Source organism: Ursus maritimus, unplaced genomic scaffold (genome assembly GCF_017311325.1).
Source record: "Ursus maritimus isolate PB19 unplaced genomic scaffold, ASM1731132v1 scaffold_8, whole genome shotgun sequence".
Classification (NCBI taxonomy): Eukaryota; Metazoa; Chordata; class Mammalia; order Carnivora; family Ursidae; genus Ursus; species Ursus maritimus.
The window spans coordinates 21,918,214-21,941,117 of NW_024426996.1; the positions used below are offsets into that span (position 1 = coordinate 21,918,214).

At 36.1% G+C, this 22,904-nt stretch overlaps 1 protein-coding gene across 5 annotated transcripts in view; it reads left to right on the plus strand.

Annotated features, from left to right (window-relative positions):
* CNOT6L (CCR4-NOT transcription complex subunit 6 like) overlaps positions 1-19,277 on the plus strand; it is a 106,254-nt gene extending 86,977 nt beyond the window's left edge. For all 5 annotated transcript variants that reach the window (XM_040624964.1, XM_040624965.1, XM_008693263.2 and 2 more), the window contains exons 9-12: positions 469-620; positions 4,870-5,097; positions 7,220-7,422; positions 11,881-19,277. In XM_040624964.1, coding sequence (XP_040480898.1) covers positions 469-620; positions 4,870-5,097; positions 7,220-7,422; positions 11,881-12,093 — 796 coding nt within the window. In that variant the 3' untranslated portion in view covers positions 12,094-19,277. The remainder of the gene's footprint in view (positions 1-468; positions 621-4,869; positions 5,098-7,219; positions 7,423-11,880) is intronic.
* Positions 19,278-22,904: the final 3,627 nt, after the last annotated feature.

Below are 22,904 nucleotides of genomic sequence, written 5' to 3' on the forward strand. Positions count from 1 at the left end.
AACTGCAAACAGTGTAGGTAGATTTTATTCTCTTCTTTGTCATTAATCTGCTGACTCAGTTAAGGTTGTGTTCACCTTTAAATACCAGAAAGTTCTAACAGTAACTTAAAGAAATGGGAGAAGGGCAGTTTTCTCACACAAGTCCAGATATGGCAGTCCAGAAATGGTTCAGCAGCTTCTCAGTCCATAGTGGGTTGGCTTTTGCCCTCCTGCTTCTTAACACAGGAATAAAGCTATAAAAGGGCAAAGGGATACATATGCAATCTTTGCTAGGTGGCACTTCTAAGAAAGTTTTTAATCACACCTCTTAAGTCTCACTGGCCAGAACTGATCGCATGTCCCCTTGCAGATGGAAAATGACTAGGGAGACAGTGAATAGTATCTGTATCTTGTGCTCACTCATTTAATGTTTTTAGCATAATAGTCGAGGTACCTAATATCATATTGATAATGCATTATGCCTTTTAGATTTACATTGGTGCAAAAGCATACAGTGGAATTTAACCAAGTGGCAATGGCTAATTCAGATGGATCCGAAGCTATGCTGAACAGAGTGATGACAAAAGATAATATTGGTGTCGCTGTGGTATTAGAGGTCCACAAAGAACTATTTGGAACAGGTGAGTGCCATTTAAAATATTCTTACTAAAAATAAACACCATCTCATGCTTGCCCATCTCAAAAAAGTGTGCGCAGACTATTTATTGCACAGTTATTTTTTTGTCTTTGAGGAAAATTAAGGGAGATGGGCAGGAAAATAGCGCTAATTGTGTAAACCATCTAGGGATATTACTTACCAGGTAGTCTGTAAAAAGGAAAGTCTTTAATATGCCATTATTTCCAAAAGGTTACTTGAAGTAGGAAATGCTTTAGTTAAGCTGAATTTGGAAATTATGATGAGTTGGTTCTCTTTTTAGCCATATTTTTAGCTTCTTGAGTGTGAAATCTTTTGTCTTTAAGGTTAAGTACTTGGCAAGTTTTCTCTAATTTCTTTGTTATATCTCAGTCATTGTCAGGGTAAGAGCGGGATCTTTTATCTACCTGGTACTTAGCTTTTGCATTTTAGATTATTTATAGCTTCCTTCAAAGTCAGAAACTCTTTATGTACTTTGCATATCCAGACCTTTTTTCCCCCCCTTTCTCCTGCCTGCCTTTGAGTATTTCATTGTTTACTTAACTAGTATATTTTAGGCAAGAGCAAGAAGATGTTAAGACCACATTAGGGCTTTATTTTTAAACTTTTTTTTCTGTTCTTACTGTAGAAGAAAAGATGTTTGCCTTGAGAATTGATTTGAATTATTCAGACCATGCCTGTCTGTCAAACCTCCTTTTCTCTCTGTTATTTAGTTTATCCATCATCAGATCATCTTTGATAACGATATTTTAAATTTTTTCTTCTTTTTTGGTCTCATTTTTACCTACTTTTTTGTCCTTTCCAGTCTTATTCTTTTCAAAAGTTCGGTACCTCTTTTTCTGGTAACATGAAAATTGAATTTCTTTTGGAGTTTTATTCTCCTTTTAATTTTCAGAAAAGTAATTAAAAATTATACAGCAGATACTTCCACATTTTGAAATATGTCTCTTATTCCTACAAGAGGAATTTAATGATGGCCTTGTTGTTTTTAATAGTTCTTAATATTTAATATAGTGAACACTTAATGTACAGCCAGAAGTGACACTATAAAATTTCTAGGAAAAGAGTGGAACATAGAGAACTTTGGCTGTAAGATTTTATCTTGTCAGATTGCATTAAAAATGACTATTTCTATATTTATAAATCATATATCCAATAAGGGATTAATATCCAAAAAATATAACTCATAAAGCTCAATAGCAAGAAAAATGGACAATCAAATTAAAATATGGGTAGAGTGTCTGAATAAACATCTTTCCAGAGAAGACACAGATAGCCAACAGGCACATGAAATGATGCTCAACATCACTAATCATCAGGAAAATGGAAATCAGAACCACAATGAGATATCACCTCATACCTGTTAATACAGCTGTTATCAAAAGGACAAGAAATAAGTTCTGGTGAAGATTTGGAGAAAAGAGAACCCTTGCAAGTGTGCAAGGGAGTTGGTGGGAATGCAAACTGGTGCAGCCACTATGGAAAACAGTATGGAGGTTCCGTAAAAATTAAAAACAGAAATACCATATGATCCAGCCATTCCCTTCTGGGTATTATCCAAAGAAAATGAGAATGCTAACTTGAAATGTTTATTGCATTAATGTTTATCCACATGTTTCTTGCATCATTATTTACAATAGCCACAACATGGAAGCAGCCTAATTGTCCGTCAACAAGATGAATGGATAAAGAAAAGGTAGTATACATACACAATGAAATACTAGTCAGCTATGAAAAAGAGTATCTGCCATTTTCAGTGACATGGATGGACCTTGAAGGCATTATGCTAGATGGAGTAAGTCAGACAGAGAAAGAGAAATATTGTATAACCTCACTTACATGTGGAATCTAAAAAACAAATGAACAGAGACAACAAAACCAAAATCATAGATACAGAGAATGTAGAATGGTGGTTGCCAGAGGGGAGAGGTATTGGGGAAATGAGCAAAAAGAATAAAGTGGATCAAGAGGTACAAACTGCCACTTAACAGATAAGTCATGGGGATATAATGTACAGCATGAGGGCTATAGTCATTCATATTGTAAAGTGTACTTAAAAGTTGCCAAGAGAGTAAATCCCAGGAGTTAACTTTATATGGTGACAGATGGTAAGTAGACTTTCTGTGGTGATCATTTTGCAATGTATATAAATATTGAATCATTATGTTGTACATCTGAAAGCAATATGTTATGTCAATTACACCTCAATAGAATTTTTTTTTAAATGATTACTTCTGTCACGTATAGCAGGCACCTCAGTTACTTGTTTATACTCAACATTGAAGAATATGATATCTTAGTAAGGTGAAAGGAAACTATCAAAATAGTAAGCTTTAAAGGTCTTTTTCTGCAGAGTTTATATTTTCAGTAGAAAAATTTAAGAGACACTTCTATAGATTGTTTTTTGTAGTTTTAAGATTTTACTTAAATTCCAGTTAGTTAACCTACAGTGTAATATTAGTTTCAGATGTAGAATTTAGTGATTCATCACTTATATACAACACTCAGTACTCATCACAAGTGCCCTCCTTAATACCCATCACTCATTTAGCCCATTGCGCACCCCCTCCCCCAGCCACTCCAGCAACCCTCAGTGTGTTCTCTATAGGTGTGTTCTCCAGAGCTGTTTTCTGGTTTGCCTCTCCCCCCCGCCCCCCCGCCATGTTCATCTGTTTCTTTTTTCCTTAAATTCCACATATGAGTGAAATCATACGGTATTTTTCTGACTGACTTATTTCACGTAGCATTATACTCTCAGACTCTGTCCACGTCATTGCAAATGGCAAGATTTCATTCTTTTTGATGGCTAATATTCGTGTGTGTGTGTGTGTGTGTGTGTGTGTGTACACATACCACATCTTCTTTATCCATTCATCAGTCAGTGGACATTTGGGCTCTCCCCATAATTTAGCTATTGTAGATAATGCTCCTATAAACATGTATCCCTTCGAAGCAGTATTTTTGTATCCTTTTAGTAAATACCTCATAGTGCAATTGCTGGATCATAGGGTAGTTCTATAGAAATTTTAATAGAAAAATGAATTGTGCATGTTTACTAATATTGCAATAGTACAAAAGTATACAAAATAAAAAGAAATTCCTTATTCATACTCTTTAGGACTAGCTCTTGCTAATTTCTTTACTCATGACTAGCAGAGATTGTATAGTTTTATTTAAACGGCCTCATACTATGCACATTGAGCTTTGTGTTTTAAGTATTTTATGGATGTCTTTCTCTGTACCTGTTAACCAAGTTTAATTTTCACAATTTTTAATGTATTATCTACCTTGTTTCCCATTTTGAAAGTTAATACTATGTTAATACTTATTTTGACAAAATTTATAAAACAGAATTTTAGGGGGAAGAAAGAACCTTACGAACCTGAGTACCAAAAGTTAAGTGACTGTCCCAACACCAAAATACACAGTGAAGAAGCCAGGTCTAAAACCCAAGTGTTGAGATTTTGAGAGCACACTGTTCCCTATGTCTCCTTTTAAAAATTATTTTATTTGGGTGTTGGGTGTGAATTTGTTTTGGTTGGAAACTTCCTTCCTTACTTAATCTGTATAAATTAATATAGTGTTACTGCCTTTTATTATTGATTCATCACTGATGTGCACAGGAAATGCAAGTTGATGTGTGCAGGAAATGCAAGGTGAATGAGTACTGGGCAGTGGGAAGAATTTAAATTAAGGTTTAGGTCATTCAAATAACTGAAAACCTGCCTCACTAAGTAATTGTGATCTTTAAATGACAGATATTTAAAATGCATGTTTATACCAAGAACTCAGCAAATCAAGGTACTGTTATCAAGTGTTGATTATATCATGGATATAATTCTTGGGCACACAGAGCAGAAGTTGGCAGACTTTTTCTGTAAAGGGCCAGATAGTTAATATTTACAGTCCCTGTCACAGACTTTCAAAAATTTTTTGTAGAATCCTTTAAAAATGTAAAACCAGGCTTAGCTCATACAGGCTGTACAAAAACAGGTGGTGGGCCAGATTTAGCCTGTGGCTGCAGTTTGTCTACCCTGATCTGGAGGATGTTGGGATTATCAGAATCTTAACACTTCAGCTTCTAAGAACTACATAATGAAATAAAGGGGAAGATACAAATTAATGGAAAAAAATAAAGAAGGGGCTATGGGCTTTTGGGAGAAAACCTTGAGATAATTGCCTTTTTGATCCATAAAATATAATCTTATCCTCTTTTTTCTAATGTTTAAATTTAGGTATGAAGCCTATTCATGCTGCAGATAAACAGCTGCTTATAGTGGCAAATGCCCACATGCATTGGGACCCAGAGTATTCTGATGTGAAACTCATCCAGACCATGATGTTTGTCTCAGAGGTTAAAAACATTCTGGAGAAAGCCTCTAGTAGGCCTGGCAGCCCAACCGCAGATCCTAATTCCATCCCGCTGGTGCTATGTGCAGATCTTAACTCATTGCCAGATTCAGGTATTTATAACACCATTTCCTCATTGCTTTCAGTTTTGCCTTAACTTCTAGTTGAAGGGCTGACTAGCTCCCAACTTTTGAGTGGAGAATTTCTCTGCTAAATTAAGGGAGTGTATTAGTAAGAATCTAGGGATGATAGGACATGGGGTAATTGAAAGTTTAAAAGAAGCTATTTCCAAAAATGTGTACAGGGTTAAGGGACACAAAATAACGGGTGATGCAGCACTCTACTACTAAGGGAATTAGGGACCCGTTACCACGCCTACACCTAAAGGTTTGGAAAGTGGTAGGAACTGTTATCAGAACTTGGAAAAAGTAGTTATAAGGAGAAGGTTATGTAGTAGGAGTGAAGGCTTTGAATTAATGGATACTATTAATCTCTGGCACCAATAAAATGGGAGTCAAGGAGAATATATACCCCTGTCTCACTCTGCTCTCCTGCCAGTGCTGTCCATTAACCAAATCCAACTAGAGGATAGAGTGGAAGGGGGGTTGCAGTTAATGCAAGTAAAAATCAGCCTCCTTAGGCACAGAGTGCAATGGAGAAGAGGCAACCAGGAAATACTCAGCTCGGGTAGTTTAGTAAGGTTGGCAACTTCTCAATGAAATCATTAAATGATAAATGGATACTGATACTTGGTGCAGAAGACTGACCCATATTCTCCTTGGATTTGACATTACTTCTTGAGCTCCGAACTATTTTATGTCCTAACTTACATTATTTTAGATCTCTGTAAAAATTAATTCTGCATTTTAGATACTAAAGTTCATATGTAAAACATGTAAGTATTACTGTTTTGCTACTACTGAAGCATGTTCTAAATTTTTTATATTTTCAGTAAGCTGTTTTAAATTGTTTAAAATAATCTCTCAACAATAAATGTGAAATAACCCAAATACTTGCAATTGGAAACTCTTAAGTCACAAATCTAGAAAATATCTTTACTTTTTCTCCTTAGTAAATAAATGGTGAAATCATCCTTTTGCAAATAGTTGTCTTCAACCTCTAGCCCAGTTGGCACCTGAACCATGTCTTCCTTAGTCCCTTTTTTGAGTTGAAATGCTCTCAAGAAGTTTCTTCCATTTCACTTGATTTGTTTAAGCCAGTGAGCTATCAATTTACAGTTCAGCATGGTGAGCTGATTCTCAAGCCAGACTGTCAGGGTTGGATCCTTTGGATCCTGGTTCTACCACTTACAGGTGCAACCTCTAAGTTCCTCATTTTTAAATAAGGGGATAATAATTTCATCCACCACATAATGTTGTTTGTGAGGTTTAAGTGTATAAAGCACTTGAGACAGTGCTAGCATGTAGTAAATGCTAGATAAGTGGTAGTTGCTTTTCACCTATTCATGGTACTGATACTGTGCTCATCACTTATGATATGTTGCTGTCATTCCTGATCACAAATAGAAAGAGATGGTTAACAGTGTTTACTAATCATCATCAGAAGAGTTGTGATACTTTTCATGTTTGCTTGTTAAATGGAAGCAATGTATTTTTTGAATGCTTCTACTCTTTTTAGCTTTTTATACATCTAGTATTTTTGGCCAAGTAGCATATAATGTCCCTTACAGTATCAGACTGAAAGAACTCACTGTAGTTCAAAATAAAGAATATTTTCTACCTAACCTAGACATTGAAGTGTTGAAGATACAAAATCTATTTTTGTTGTAAATGACTTTTTATTATGTATGCTATAGTGTTCCCAAAGTTGTTAATTGACTGCATAGAATAGTGAAATACTAATGAGATACAGTGGTTTAGGATAATATTCTAAAAGTCTTCAGGGTTAAGACCTTCTTGGCAAATGCCACCTCGGGCCCAGGGAATCATCTTTAGCTTGAAGAACAATTAAAAAAACTGAAGATATTTCTGGGTGATCCTGATAATTTTGTTCTGAAATAGGCAAATACCCTTCAGTTTGATTTAACCATATGAAATTGTTGGTGTTTGATTTTTTTTTTTTTTTGAACAGTGAGAACCACAGAAAGGCAATTGCATATGATTCAACTTAATTAAACCACTCTGAACCTGGTATATCCACCTGAAAATGAAATTTTGTCATAAGGTCTTATATAAAGTCTAAATGCTAGTGTTTCTTCCTTCTTTATTCTACTAGGTGTCGTGGAATATTTGAGCAATGGAGGAGTAGCTGACAACCATAAAGACTTCAAGGAACTAAGGTATAATGAGTGTCTTATGAACTTCAGCTGCAATGGGAAGAATGGAAGCTCAGAAGGGAGAATCACACATGGCTTCCAACTGAAGAGCGCCTATGAAAATAACTTGATGCCTTACACCAATTACACCTTTGATTTCAAAGTGAGTGACAGCCTTTGGGCTGATACAGAAATTATTTCAAATACAGACATAGAGCAAGAAAGATGTCTTTCTTGTCAAAATGTCTTGACTAAGTATGCTTCTAAATATCAGGAGGTTTGTTAGCTTTGTTTTTCGTTATTGACTTGAGAATTTTTAAACCCTCATATTTTCACATTTCAAGTAATACTGATAAATAGCAAAAACTTCCAAAATGCCAGGGACTGTTCAGAACACTTTTAATCTTCACTTGTCCATACCATCCCTAACTTTCAGTAAGGATCTAAATAATAACCTGATATGGGTGTTGATATTGAATGAATTTACATGATATTCTCTGAAAATTTTCTTCGTACTTCCCATTGATGTCTTATTTATCTTTAAATTTTCCAAGTTTCTTTAGGAGATGGGGTTAGAGAGGGTTGTACTTAGAGGACCCATTGTACAAGAAGATTGTTCTTTAGAAAGATTGATTGTAGTGGTTTTCTGTAGGTAAGATTACTCTCCCTTTGCCAATTATCTGATCAGTCTGACTGTAGCTCCTCCATTGTACCTCTGTTGGACTTTCTGGCATTTCAGGCATCTATACTAAAATCTTACACTATCTTGAAAAAAATGCAGGTGTTAGAAAGTGATTTGGTGTGAGAAGCCTGGAGGGAATATAATAAAAATACCAAAGGAAATTTTCAGAACAGGCTCTTTATATCTCCAATAACCCTTTTATATTTTCAGGGCTTGTTAGCCCCTTTCTAAGGAACAAATAACGAGGAAGAAGTGAAATTTGTGTGATGTTATTAGTCGACTTTTGTGATCATGAAGTGGAGGAAAATATTGCGTAGAATAAATTGAATCTAATTTTAGTATTTTTGCTGTTAGAGTAGAAAATACTATCCCTAGTGAGAGTTTGTTTTATTCAAATCACTCATATGCAGTAATGTGCTGGTAGATATTTAACAACCAGCTTTCTGAGAAAAAGAAAGACTAACTTGGGGTGTTTGCTGATTTCTGTGGTGTAAGTATTCCCACTGTGGTAGATTTCAAGCTCCCAACATAATACCGTTGAATTCAGAGTGGAGATGAGGCACTAAGAAAGCAGGTACTACCCAGTTGTAGCACACCACTGCTCTCGTGTGCAGCCTTAAAGGAAAACCTCTAGACTTCATGATACACAATTTACTATAGGTTAATTCAGATCCTTGTGACTATAGTGATATGTAATACATCTCTGCCAGCACAACCCAGAAAATCTAAATTAAAGTTCCCTAAAATAAGTGTTCAATAATTTTGCAACTCTTACTGTTGTTTTGGTACGGGTATGGTTAAAAAGACCGGATCATTTCTACCTCATCTAGGCTTTGTTATGTTTCCTTGTCCTTCAGTGGAAATTAGAGAAACAAAATTTGGGATATTAATCTGAGCCATCTTTCTTAACCATCTGAATTGTTTTAAAATCCTTTGTTGATATTTCTTCAAAAGATTTTACATGGTTTAATAATTGAATCAAAAATCCTATTGAACCATTTACATTGTCCAAAGAAGTACGGATAAAGAACCAAAACGGCATGACTCAGTGTTTGATGTTTGAGTATGTAGGATAGGATGAGACAAAAGGACAGCTATAAATCCATGAGAGACAGGCATGTAAGGGAAGATAAATATACTGGCTGGCTCGATAGATAGATGGGTGGGATGGGAGGGTGGGAGGGGATGGAAAGATAGGATGACTGGAGAACAAACTAAGGGCATACCTAACAACAGAGAATGAAGCTTTTAGTCCAAATAACAGTGAATGTTTTAATTTTATGTAAAGCATTTTATGCCATCCCACTATTGAAGTCAGTCCATAGAAAAAGGATAGGTAATATCAAATATAAAAATGTCATGTAAGTAGCATTACATACAGATCTAAATACAGCATTCTGCCATTGCATCAGTAGAGTGTTGTTAAATTTTATTCACTTGGCTTAGCATTTGTTTACTTTCTTGGTCCTTGAATAAGTTGGAAATGCAGAAAAGTGATATTTATTATTCAGATTCCTTTAATCTAGAACTGATGTGGAACATACGAAAGTGTGGATAAACAGGAGAATTACTTGTAGACCAGGTGTCTTCACGATAGCTGACAGAATATGCGCCATAGACTGTGTGGCGTATAAATAACAGGAATTCGTTGCTCACAGTTCTGTAGGCTGGAAGTGTATGATCAGGGTACCAGCATAGTTGGGTTTGGATGAGGGCTCTCTCCTGGGTTGCAGACTGCTGTTTTCCTGTAGCCTCCCATGGCAGAGAAGTCTGAGAGAGCTTTCTGGGGTTTCTTTTTATAGAGCACTAATCCCATTCATGAGAGCCCTACCTTGATGACCTAATTACCTCCCTGAAGCCCCACCCCCTACTTCCATCATGTTAGGAGTTAGGATTTCAGCATGTGAGATTTTGGGGGGACAGAAACCTTCAGACCATAACACCAGATACATTGAATTAACGGCTTAATTCAAACTTTTCGCTGCTGCTCTTTCCCCCACCAGTCTAAGGGTATGCCTGAGCCAGTTAATGAAAAGGGGAAGAACACTTTTCCTATTTTGTCAAGTAGTAAATCTTTCTCTATTACATAAAATTTATAGTATGTAATTTTCTCACATTCTTTCATAAGGTAAAACTTAACATAATGCTAGCTCATAAACTATTTTCATTATTTTTACTTTTTTTTCAAATATAGTTGTATAGACTTACTAGAGTCTTTCCTAATATAAAGACTATTTTCACACATTGTAGCCTTTTAAAAAGTTTGAATCAAAAAAAGTTTAGGAATCATTAGTCTAATAACCTACTTTGTGGATATGACAGTATATAAATGTAAATACATATGTACAGATATTTGGGTGAGTTTGCAGATATGTCCTTGCTCAGGGTTTTGATAAGAGCTTTTACTCTGGATGTTTCACACTGAGAAAATAGTTACAAGTGATGCCTCCAGTTAAATATGTCTTACTTTGTAGAATGTTTAACATCTTCTTGGGGCCTGTGTTTGCAAAGGATTCTGTAAGTATAGCAGCTGATGTGCATAATGGCAGTCTAATAAAGTGATATAGGAGGTTTATTCAACCTAAGTAACAGAGTATTTCACTTGTGTTTTGTTTACTTTATAGTTGAAGCAAAGTAATAGTCTCATATTTATGGTCTCATAAAGGCAAATAAATCCACCCTGACCCATTAATCCTTTTCCTAAAATGTCACTGTAAAACTGGGTATTAGCCAAAATGAAAGGATAATACCTTGTACTAATATCATTTCTTAACTATTTGGACTTGGAGTATTAATGGCAGAAAGTCCTTTCTTGGATTCAAGTAGGTACCCTAATTTCTGGCAAGGTTAAGGTTTCTAAATGTTCTTCCTCAACGGTGTCATTATTTTGATCTTGGTCATGTCAAAACCAACAAACTAAGGTAATTATTTCCAAATTTCATAATATAAATCTTTTTCATTAAAAATTTTTTTAAAGTACCTCATTTCATTGTGATAACATTTAAAATATTATTGGAACTCATTATGTGTAGCATTTCTACGTAGATACTTCCAGATCTGGAAATATTTCTCCACACTTGGGCTCAGGCTCTCTTGATATGGATAGGAAGAAATTTGGCTTTATCTCCCTCCCTCCCCTTTTTAAGTATGCTCCATGTCCAGTGTGGAACCCAATGCAGGGCTTGAACTCATGACCCTGAGATTAAGACCTGAGCTGAAATCAAGAGTTGGATGTTTGTATATATACATATATATATCCCTGCTGAATATTTTTTGCAAAGGAATCCAGAATTTATAGTATACCAGAATTTGTGAAAATGAGTATTCTAAAGAACACATTAGAAAAATTAACTGTACGTAGTATTTTGTACGTATGTGGCATTATCTGGGAAAGCTGAACTAGAATTGGCAAATCTGAAAACATGCTTTACCATGGCTTCGTTCAGATGTGTTTGTGTATCTTGATGTGCAAATAATTGAAAATAATACCAATTAACATTAAAAAGTTAATTTGAGTCATAACCTTTTCATTATGCATTTATATAAAAACAGCTTGTTGTAACTGATAGATTTAGTGTAGTTCCCATGTTTATACTGATGTATTCGATTTCACTAACCTAAGCAAGCCATTTTTAAAGATGCCTAGATATAATTTGGTGTGTTTAGCTTCTCAGTTTGCTTACCACTTATGCACAGATCCAGGGCTTTTTGACTCCAGCAGGGTCCTGTATTTCACTATTGAGCCATCTTTATTTCATGTAATACCCACTGAAGACTTGAGTCCTATTTGACCCGTTGTCAAGACAACAGGTACCAGAAGTACAGGTTACTCAGGTATTTGGCTTTTATAAATTGTGGATTGTTCTTTATATATCTTGAGTTGTTCTTTCTTTCTAAGCATATATTTTTCTTTTTCTCCAACCCCCAATCTCTTTCCAGGGCGTGATTGACTACATTTTCTATTCCAAGACTCATATGAACGTGCTTGGTGTCCTGGGGCCTTTAGATCCTCAATGGCTGGTTGAGAACAACATCACTGGGTGTCCACACCCTCACATCCCTTCAGACCACTTCTCACTGTTAACACAACTTGAACTCCACCCTCCACTTCTGCCTCTTGTCAATGGTGTTCACTTGCCTAATCGGAGGTAGTGGAGTACTGCCCCGCAAAGACGGGGGGAATCTGTTGCTATGGACCTGTACAGTTGTAAATCAAAGTATGTAGGAGTGAAGTATGGCCATCCTTAAGCTGCTTCTTCAGGTTCCTTTCATTATGTGTTTGCTCTAAGATTTTGTACATTTTTGTGCATATTGGTATCATTTGGCACTAGGGCTGGAACCAAAGTATTACTCTTTCCAAATTTTTAATTTAACATGTTTTTAAATTGGACCTTCTTCATATTATATTAGGAGTCAACATTCGTAATTAATAAATCACCAGTTCAAGGCCCAACAAGTGTGTATTTGTTTTTCCAAAACAAATACTTTAGAAAAACAAATACTTTCTTTTGAATGGCTTCAAATGAGCCAACCATTTTTCTAAAAGGCAATTTTTAAAAACTATAAATTTGACGTTTTAAACTGAATGATGGCATGCCTTACAGGAAAAATTTCTTGGATTTCTGTTTTCCATTATAACAAACTGATTTTTGGCTCCCCAAGTCTTTTGCACATTAACAAAGCACTTAAATTTGCCAGATCTGTACATAAACTATGATATAGCCTTTAACCATAATATGAAAAATAGAGAAATTAAAGATGGTTGCACAATATGCTTTCAAAATCAAGCATTCAACAGCACATGACAGTTTGTTGGGCAAGCGCTGGTAATTTCTTTGTTTTGTTTTTTTGAGGAATCACTCTGTATTTAGTTCCTCTATTAGTTTATAACCTCATTAGAAGTATTAATTTTAAGCCTTTCTCTCCAGTTTATTTATTGGGAAACAGTGGGTAATTTCTACTGCCACACATGTTGAAAATAGAATTTGTTATATTTAGGATGCCCACAAAATTAGTGTCCAGTATTTTTCATTATTCTCATCCACCTTTTTCTGCCTGGTTGTGCTAGAGAAACAGATATTATATGATCTGTATAATAATTTTTGCTGTTATAGTCAGATGTTTAAAAAAAAAAAAAAGCAAAAACAACTACTGAATGAAAAGGCCCTGATTAAAGTTTTAAAAGGGAAAAGCGATACAAATATCTCATGTGTTTCCCGAAGTAGGACAAGTGGCTGTTGGTTTTGGCTTTTTGAGGTAACAATGGAAAGGATTTGGGGGCGAGGAGAGAGAACAGGGAGTAGCTGAAAACCTCGGATCATTTTTCCTGACTCTAGTTGCCAAATGGCCATTATATGCTTTTAATCTTTGTTTCTGTTGTCTGTCAGGGTTGAATTAAGAAGCTACTGGTTTATTCCCAACTGTTGATGCTCTTTAGAAATGTTGGAATCCTTTTTTTGCCCAGGAGGGGCCAGTTGAAAATCTGTGATGCAAGAGGCAGTGAATATAATACCGTTTTCTGGGGGAAAAAATTGGTTGGCTACTTGATGTTAATTATGGCACAGTTAACAGGAAAAGGTTGTGTCTGTGTTTTTAAGTTTTTCTTTATTCTGCTTTTTTGCTGCTATAAGAGTTTTCTGAAATTTATATTTTAAACTTTTCATGCACTTTACTGTTTCTAGTCTCAAAATGTGATATTTTTAATAAACAAGAAATTTTCCATTATGTGAATGAAATTTTAAAAGAAAATAGCCTATATTTGTGTCTCACTAATATATAAAGTACAGGTCAAATTTAAATTATTTAATTAGTTTTAAATATATACAATTTGCCTCCTCTTTCAAACCTAACATCTTAGGCTGTTTTATTAGTCTTAAATGATGCATTTCCTTTGGTTATTTTATATTAATTTCTTCCATAGTAAATTAATCAGGCTATATAAGATAATATTTCCCCAGAAGGATAATTTTAATGGGACGAGGGTGGTGGGATGATGTAATGTCATATATGGGATTGCATCAGAAGGGTTCTGTAAAGCCTAAACTCCCTTTTAAAAGTGCCTAGCGATAGAGGCGTTGTTTGTCATCTATTATAATTGGAATGTCATTGTAGTTGAGTGAAGTTTGATGTAAATAAAATATTCTTTTAAAAATGGTAAAGTACCAGAGTAAACAAACAAAGAAACAACCCTTAAGGTGACAGATTTTCCTCAATGTGCAGGTATCCCTTCTTATATACCTCAAACATTCAACATCTAGCCATGCAAATTGATTACCTGAACCATAGTACTGGAAAGTAGAATAGCATGAAAAACTTAATTTTGTGGACATTACCTTTTTTTTGTAATCAGCTACTGTATGTTTTATTTTAAATCTTTTGTTTTGGGTGGGTTTTCTGCTCTGGAGGTATATGCACTAACAAAACATTTTCCTCCTTTCATATACGCATGTTAATTAGCAATGTGAGCAATATTTCCTACCATACTTCACTCCCAATATTTTTTGAGATGTTTGTATAAAATGGAATTTAAAGTTCACTTATGATTGTATATGAACCACAGAGGAGCCCATTTATTAATAAAAAACTTTTTTAATAGTTAAATGTAGAGGGAAAAAATAAAAAAAAATTGGGAAACATTGTAAACAGCTTAAGTTTATTTTGTGTATGATTGAGGCACTCTGTTGCAGGAAGGTGTGTAATTGGGTTCTCTCTGCTTCCAAATGCACTCTTTCAAACCATTCATTATCCTGTGTATTTTTAATGTGGTTTTAGTAAATGTTGGTAGTAGCTCTGTTGAAGTAGGTAATTGTGTTATGTTTTGGGTGGCACACACACTTGGGGCATGGTAACCCAAATTTCATGTGCACGGTTTCCCTTTAGCCCACTGCCCAAATTTCACACACCTTTCACTCTTTGTTCCCTTTGTAAAAGGAGTGGTATCTGTTTTGAGCTGCCAATTCAGATGATCAGAAATGCTGCTCTCCTCAGTATTGTCTTGTTAAAACGCATGCCATTTGGAACTTTGGCAGTGAGAAGCCAAAAGGAAGAGGTGAATGACATATGGTATATATTCAATGAAAGTAAATATTTATGCTTATATACTTTCTAGTTCTCAGAATAAGTTTAATAAGCTTTATGCCATGGGGCTGCTGCATATTTTATCTGAAGTTAAGAGAAAATTTGGGCATTTTTAGGTTGTGATAATGTGTTTTTTTTTTTTAACTGTTAAATAAGATTTCTGATATTTGTCTAAGAACTGGAGTGTTCTTTAAATTTATTAAAACAGTGTTGTTTGAGGAAGGGAAAACTGCACTGTTTGCTATTACAACAGTCATACAAGTGCATGTCAAGTCACCCACTCTCTCAGGCATCAGTATCCGCCTCATAGCTTTACACATTTTGATGGGGAATATTGCAGCATCCTCAGGACTGACATCTGGGAAAGGCTCAAATCCACTTACTGCTCCTTGCTTGTTGACTTTGTTTTAAAATATTGTGCCTGGTGTCAACTTTTAAGCAACAGCACTGCCTAAAAGCAAGCAGAGAACAGAATCCCAGCACCATTCTATAGGCAACTTTTTAGAATTCAGATATAGTAAATCTGTTCAAGATTTATGATGTTTTATGTAAAAAAAATTTTGTACAACGTAGCTGAATATTTTTGTTTCATTTCTTTGATGTAAGGCGTGTGAACGTTCGTTTGAATATCACATGTTAAAGTCAGGTAATGGCACAATGGGTTCTGAGACCAGCTTCCCCTCCCCCCCCATTTGCCTTGTTCCAAGCTTTCTTTTCAAATTACTTTTCTGATATTCATAGGCAGATACTTAATTTTACTAATAAGCATCCTGTGTGAATGTATCAAAGAAGCCACTGTGTTTTAGTGTTGTAGTTTGCAGAAATATAAAGCTTCGTTTCTTATTTGTCCCTATTATTTGGTGTGTTACGGTTATGTATTGAATCACAGAGAAGGGAGAAAGTTGAAAGATACCTAAGGCTCATATCACTTGACTCTGTGGTGGGTTGTATTAGAATTGAGGATGTGGCACATTAAAACTGGAACACGAGCAAACATAACTGTGTTCCATTTTAAAATTGTATCTCCTTAGTATCTGTTAAGTGGGTAAAAATTAAGTTTGTATTGGCATTTCCAAGAGTTTCTAAAAATCACAAATGCCATCTATACTTTCAAATCAAATAGCAGGAAGTAGAGAAAGCACAAGACAAAATAGGTTAAATATGTTCTTTGATGGAACGAGAGGCATATGGTTTTCATTCCTAATACAGGGCTAGGTTTTCTAGCAAATTGACTGTGTCCCAGTACTTACAGTACTTATTTGTTTTTAAGTCTTATATTCTGAAGAGATTTTAATAGCTTTGTAAAATGCACTGACTGATCAGTAGCTTTGGTCACAGAAAACATAATCAGTTTCTGATACATTTGGCAGGCCATAGAATAATGGTTATATAGCAAGCAATGACTTTATGGCACGTTTTCAAAGTAACACTCATATATACTTATATTTTGACAGAAATGTGAATTCTCACATTTATTTATAAGGTACTCTCTCTCTGACCTGCCCTCCCTTAAAAAAAAAAATCAACTTTCTAATGTGTAGATTTGTTTTAACCTTTTCCTTCTGAATTATATCATGTTTATAGAACTCTGAGAATTATAAGTAGACAAATTAGCTAGGAAAAGTAAAATATTTTTCTAAGCCAGGAATTTCAACTGAAGTTTTCAATTTGTACACAGATGAGAACTTTTATACGTATGGTTGCTTTGAATGGCGTCATGATCACCAAATTCAAATTGAAACTTAAATAAATTAGTAAAACTTTAACCTGGCTTATTTACCAAAGTTGTAATCTGTTTAAGAACAGGATGCCAAGAGCATCTTTCATTTTACAGAATGATTTGGAAATCTGTTGTATAAGCATCATCTTAAAGCTTAAGGGTAAGAAGAAAGAAAGCTCTTATAGCTATACTTCAGGTTGTTCTGAATAAGATCCATGAAAAGAAAAAAAAAAGTAGTTCTTTTCAGGAAGGTAAGGGAGAGCATGCATGTTTTCTTATTTTAACCAAATACCTTCTTTATGTAAGTTTCTCTCTTGAATTACTCAAGTCCTACAGCAAGAAGTAGGGAGATACTAGGAAAAACAAGCTTTGTTAACCTACTTAGTAATTTCTTTTGGCTTAAGTTTGTTTGGGTTATCCTTGGAACCAAAGGAAAACAAGCATGTTGAGGTTTTATTCAACATACATTATGACATTGAAGTAATGGAATGTTTTTAAGTAAAATAGATTTTACTTTCAAAGCATATGAAATAAGGACATTTCTGCCTATAAATGTCCATTTTTTATGGCACTTAGTATATCAGTAGCATTGTCCCAAAATTAGAAATTGTGTTATCAGAAACAATCACATTTTGAAAAGGGTATGTAAATCCCAAGTGATATGACTCTTTTGGCATAGTAGCTTGGTACATGCAGCTTTCAGAAACTTTGAGAAGGTGTAGTTTGGCATCTATTAGTAGTTCTTTTTGTTACAGCAATCTCCCCAGATTTAATTTTCCTACTTGTATATCTGTCACTTTTAACTCTAAAAGCATAAGAATCATGGTAACCCTCTCAGAAGTGGTCCTTTCTTGCTCGTTTCAGTTTGTGTTAATTTCTAGTTACTTGACATACAACTGTATTTTCTTTGAAGGTATCAATGGTTATATGTACCACATTTGTTTAATTAGTTATCTCAACTCACACAATTGGCTCAGTGTTGATGTGTCAAACAATGGCTTTGCTTCTTAACAGGCTTAGTTTCCTGCTACTTGTTTCAGTCTTGATACAATAAGTGATGCAGTAGTCTGGGTGTGTATGTATTCAGAAGCTGTACTGTTCTTTCTCTGTGTTTAACTTGCTAAAAATATATTCCCTTACCTGCGAAATTCCTGAGCGGTGCTCTGCCAACTTTTTTTTGGTGGGGGGGAAGGAGTTTGGATGGCTGTATTACTGCACACTGGATCTGGAATTGTTCAGTGTTGTGAGTGGCAAATTTCTTAAACACCAGCAGCACTGAGAAGTGCACTATGGGCATTCGTACAGTTGTCCAAATGCAAGCATTTCTTTCATCTAGGAGAAGTTGAGGAATAGAGTTCATTGGAGTACTTGGAATATTTTGAGGAGGATGAACATTTCAAACTTTGGCTTTTTTACCTCTGGATGGGGTGGTATGGAGGGAGTTTTGTTTTTTGTTTTTGTTTTTTTTTTAAGAGAAAGAGTATATTTGTACCTTCTCTTTCGGCAAGGCCAGGGTGTTGGTCATATTCACTATGGGCTAATTTATATCTTCTATTGTGATTTCTTTCAACCATAAAACAAGTGCCAACTAAGTGTCTATGAGATGATCTCTTCAACTCAATTTACCATTTGAATAGGGAAGGGTTCATTTATTTTCATTATTTGGCATTAAATTATTTCATTGTTTTGCATAAATTTGAGTCATTCTGTGGCCCATATAAGTGTTTTGGTAACTAATTTAATGGTTGGAAAACAAAGCACTTCAGTTTAAAACTGAGCAAGATATTTTGGTAATTTTTCCCCTGAATACTTGGGAGTTTCTATTGATACTATTCCAGAACAAATTCTCATGTTTTAGGTTGCATATTTACTTTGTTTTTGTCCTAAGAAAAAGCTAAGCACTAAATCAATTTGTTACTGTGTTCCATTAATCAGTTTAAAATCTTAAGATTTTCTTTTTCTTTTTTCTTCTTTATCATTCTCTTTTTAATTAGAAGACTTAATGAAGTGCCATGTAATTGTAGCTTACTAGTGTTCAATGTTTAATAGACTGGTTCTGTGGTGTTCTAATCATTTAACACTCTGTCATCCTTGGAGAAAGTGGTTCTACTCTTATTGAACACATTCTCTGACAAAATCACCAGCTGCTTTATTTTTCTATTTATTACAGTTAAACAGTTGATGAGGTCTGAAACTTGACCAAACTGCTCAGCTGAGATGTTTTTCACAATAGACACTGTACAAAATGTGCGTGCAAAAGGACACAGTTGGGTGGTAGTATTTTTTCATTAATGTGAACATTGACTAAACAAAGCAGTCCTGCCTTTTAAATCTTGTGGCAGCTCAGAAGGGAGGTGCTTAAGAACCTTAACTACTATGTCAGATGACAAAATACTTTTTTCCATTTTGGAGATTGGGTACTGCTCACACATGATGTATAGGGCTAAATATATGCTTGTTTCCTTGCACCTGTGTACTTCCTCTTCTCTCCCTCCCTCTCCTTCCCCTGTAGGCAATAAATGGCCATTTTGCAACTGCATACCTTTGTCTTGGTTTTTTACTCTTTATCTGTGCAGTATGTGTCTGCTTTTAGGTCAGTACATCTCTTGGAAAGTGAAGTAAGAAGCCAAGGTAATTCAAGCAAAAAATTATAAAGTCATGCTACTTTTTTTTTTCCTGGTATAAACTGTATTACTGCTTAAATAGTACTTTGTTTAGAATAGATTTGGAAGTTAGCCATAGTTATGGCTTGCTTTGGCTGAAGAAATCTGAGCAGTGGGACATGTGTCACTTCTGAGTGAGGCTCTAAGACCCAGTGTGCAATTTGCCATATTCCCTTTCCTTGCCTTGGTGATAATGGAAGTATATATTGAGATTCAGCTTCCCATTCTAGATCTTTGACTTTGATGAACAGAGCTCCCCTGCTGACCTACACAGAATATGAAGTGTGAGTGAGAAACAATAGCCAAATCTCAGTGTCTTCATAAAGTTTTGTTATTGCAGCATGATCTAGCCCATCCTGATACACAAGTGCTGAGTTACCAACATTAACCAGTCTTAATAAGGGGACCTCCCAAGACCTAGAGTAAATGCATTCAACAAACATCTCGAGTATCTACTATGAACAAGGTGCTTTGGGAATATAAAATTGGACAGGTTCCCCATCCTCCCAAGAATTCACTTTCCAAACACTCTTTTCTATTTACAACACACAAAATATTGAAGTGTTTTAGTCATAGTAAAGGTATCTTAAATATTTAGAATCTTGGAAGGGGGGAGGGAAAGGCACACTGAAATAGTAATTTTGAAACTCTGTTTAGGGATATTCAGTTGAAAAATGATTTTAAGATACGGTGTGATTGAGACCAGATTATTGAAAAGCATGAAACAAAAAACCAGCCATCCAGTTTAATAAGTGCTTAGGGAAGGTAATGGAAGTTTTTGTGGGAACAGGTTGTGAACATCGAGGAATCTCTAGCTCAGTGCCTACTGAGTGGCTGTTTTTCAAAGATCCGGTATAAGCTGTCACTGACCCCAAGGATCCTCTCTCTATATATAGATGTCTTGACGTTGGCCACCCTTTAGGAAGTAGTCCAAAAGTGGAATCACTTGAAGTGTATCTCAAAGGGACCAGGTTTTAGGGTAACTGGCTTTTTAAGAAGATACTCCTTAAACAGAGAAGTTAAGACACTAACCAAGTGTCCTTGCATTTGATAAAAATGTACCCTTACTGGTAAAATGGATGTAAGAAACTGAATCTAATGAAATGATAGAAAAAGCAGACACCAAGACAAGCTTGTGTGCAGGTAACTTATTTGGAGAAGTGATCCCAAGAAAGAGTAGGGGTATAGGAATAACAAGAGAAAGAGGGAAAGCCAAGTCAAGGTGCACTATTGAGCCGATCACCTCTGTGGGCAACTGGGACATAAACTTGCCACTGACCCTTTGAGGAGCTGAGTAGAATGTAGCTCAAAATTGTCTTCATGAGGGATGGGAAAGGAGAGAATTTATGGGTTCCCGTGAGAGATGGGTATTAATTCTTTTTCCTGTTTGTGCATCTGTTAAATTCACTAAGTAGGTTCCTGCAGGAATCCCATATAATAGTGAGGAAATGCAGTGGGTGATGGTACAGAAGGCAAAAGTGCTATTAAGTTAGACTTGTGTGCAACTGGTTGCCAAGCTGTGATGGCAGTAAGGAAGTGAGCTGAGAGGATGTGAGGCAGCTGAGGAGTCTGACATAATGACGTGCTGTAATTTCAATGAAATACGGAGGAGTAGGAGAACAAGGTACAGTCCATTGCTGCAACTGATTTTGAGGCTATGATTAATGTTTGTCACCTTTTCTCTTCTGTCATGCGTTCCAGATTTCATTTCAGCTTTGCACCACCATGCCAGTGGATCTAGATTGCTTTCCTAAGTTTGGCAACCAAGACCTTCATCCCAGCAAAATGTTTTGTGCTTGTTGGGCATGGTTGCTTGAGTTTGTCCAGCCATCCCTGGACATGAAAGAACCAACAGCTGAAGCTGCCCCATGAATCCCTTGGGTTCCAGATATGCTTATTCCTTCCTCTCATTGTGTAGCAGCAACCCTACTTTCTCATGCCAATATGATGAATCTTTGTACACCAGCATTGTGAGCCCCAGATGACCCTTTCCTGGGGCCATCCAATGTCTGGGAGATATGTGGGTATTAAGGTTCAGTCTAAGTCCACCTCAGCACCTCTGAAATGCCATCCCATCTTCAGAGTTTCCCACTAATTGCACATTCGTCTCTATTTCAGAGTCTGCTTCCCAAGGAACACAGCCTGCCATACCAAATTTCAAGGAATCATGCCAGCAGCATATTAGGACTGACTTTTTGCTAAGACTAAATCTTGAATCACAATAGAATGCTACCATGTCAATAAATTATTCCTTATGCATTCTTAGGTCTCTCAGATTCAACACTTTGAAGATTCACTACCATATGTTTCTTCAGTCCCTGGACATAGTCCAGGTCTTAAAATTCTTTGGGTGTGAAAGTTATTTTCTTCTGGTTTAAGTGCTATATACCTCTGTTCAGTTGGAACTGGAATGTCACCATAGTTATTGATCTCAGGCTCAAAGAAGGGAGGCATGGGTGAGTCTTAAGGAGGACAGTCTTTTGAGGCATCTTCTGCAAGTAAGAACTTTGCAAGTTATCCAGGCAAATGGAGATTTCTTCTAGGAAGGGAGAGGGTCCTGAAGTTTCAAGGACATCTGGGGATTTGAGCTTCTCTGGCTTTTCTTTTCCTTTTCTTTTTTTTTTTTTTTAATATTTATTTGAGAGAGTGCAAGTGTGAGGGCTGGGGAAGAGGGAGAGGGAGAGAGAGAATCTCAAGCAGACTCCCACTGAGCACAGAGCCCGATGCAGGGCTCCATCTCACGACCCTGAGATCATGGCCTGGGCCAAAATCAAGAGTTGGACAGTTAACGGACTGAGCCACCCAGATGCCCCTTCTCTTTTTCTACCAAATGTTCCCATCCCAGGGTTTAGAGTTTCACTTTGCACAGCCTTGAAGATTATGCTTCTATTCGTTGTGGCTCTGCTACTGTTACACAAATCCTGTGTCTGATCTTTAGCACTGTTTGCCCTGTGGCTGCTGAAATAATCATTAAAGCGCTGCCATGGATGTATCTGACTTTCACAGTATGTCTTGAGTTACAACTGGCGAATCTGAGCCTGTTATTTCTTTTTTCAAGATGCCCAAAGTCAATTTTGAGAATCTGGCAACCTTACAGTCCTTACACATAAAATTGGGCCATATTATTTAAGTGCTACTGCTTCCCATGTAAGCTAGTACTTCTCTTCCACCTGTACTTCAAATCCACCACCAGTGAAAGCACACTGGGGTCATCAACCAACAATGGAGTGACTAGAGACTGATCCAGATCCAGAAGCATTTGCTTTGTTAGGCTATTTCTGTTAATGACTGTCTTGGTCTAAGAAAGGAGAGTCTGGGAGATCTTCCTTGCCGGGTAGTTGATGTTGAGATGTGATCTTAAGAAACAAGAGTGGGGACTAGAGCATTCTTGAACACTAGAGTGTTCTTAAGCTGATTAGTTCTGTGAGCAGCTAAGGCTTGATGTTACCAGGAGCCTCCCAAGGAGCCAAGTAAAATGTACCTGTGAATGTCCACCTGAAGAG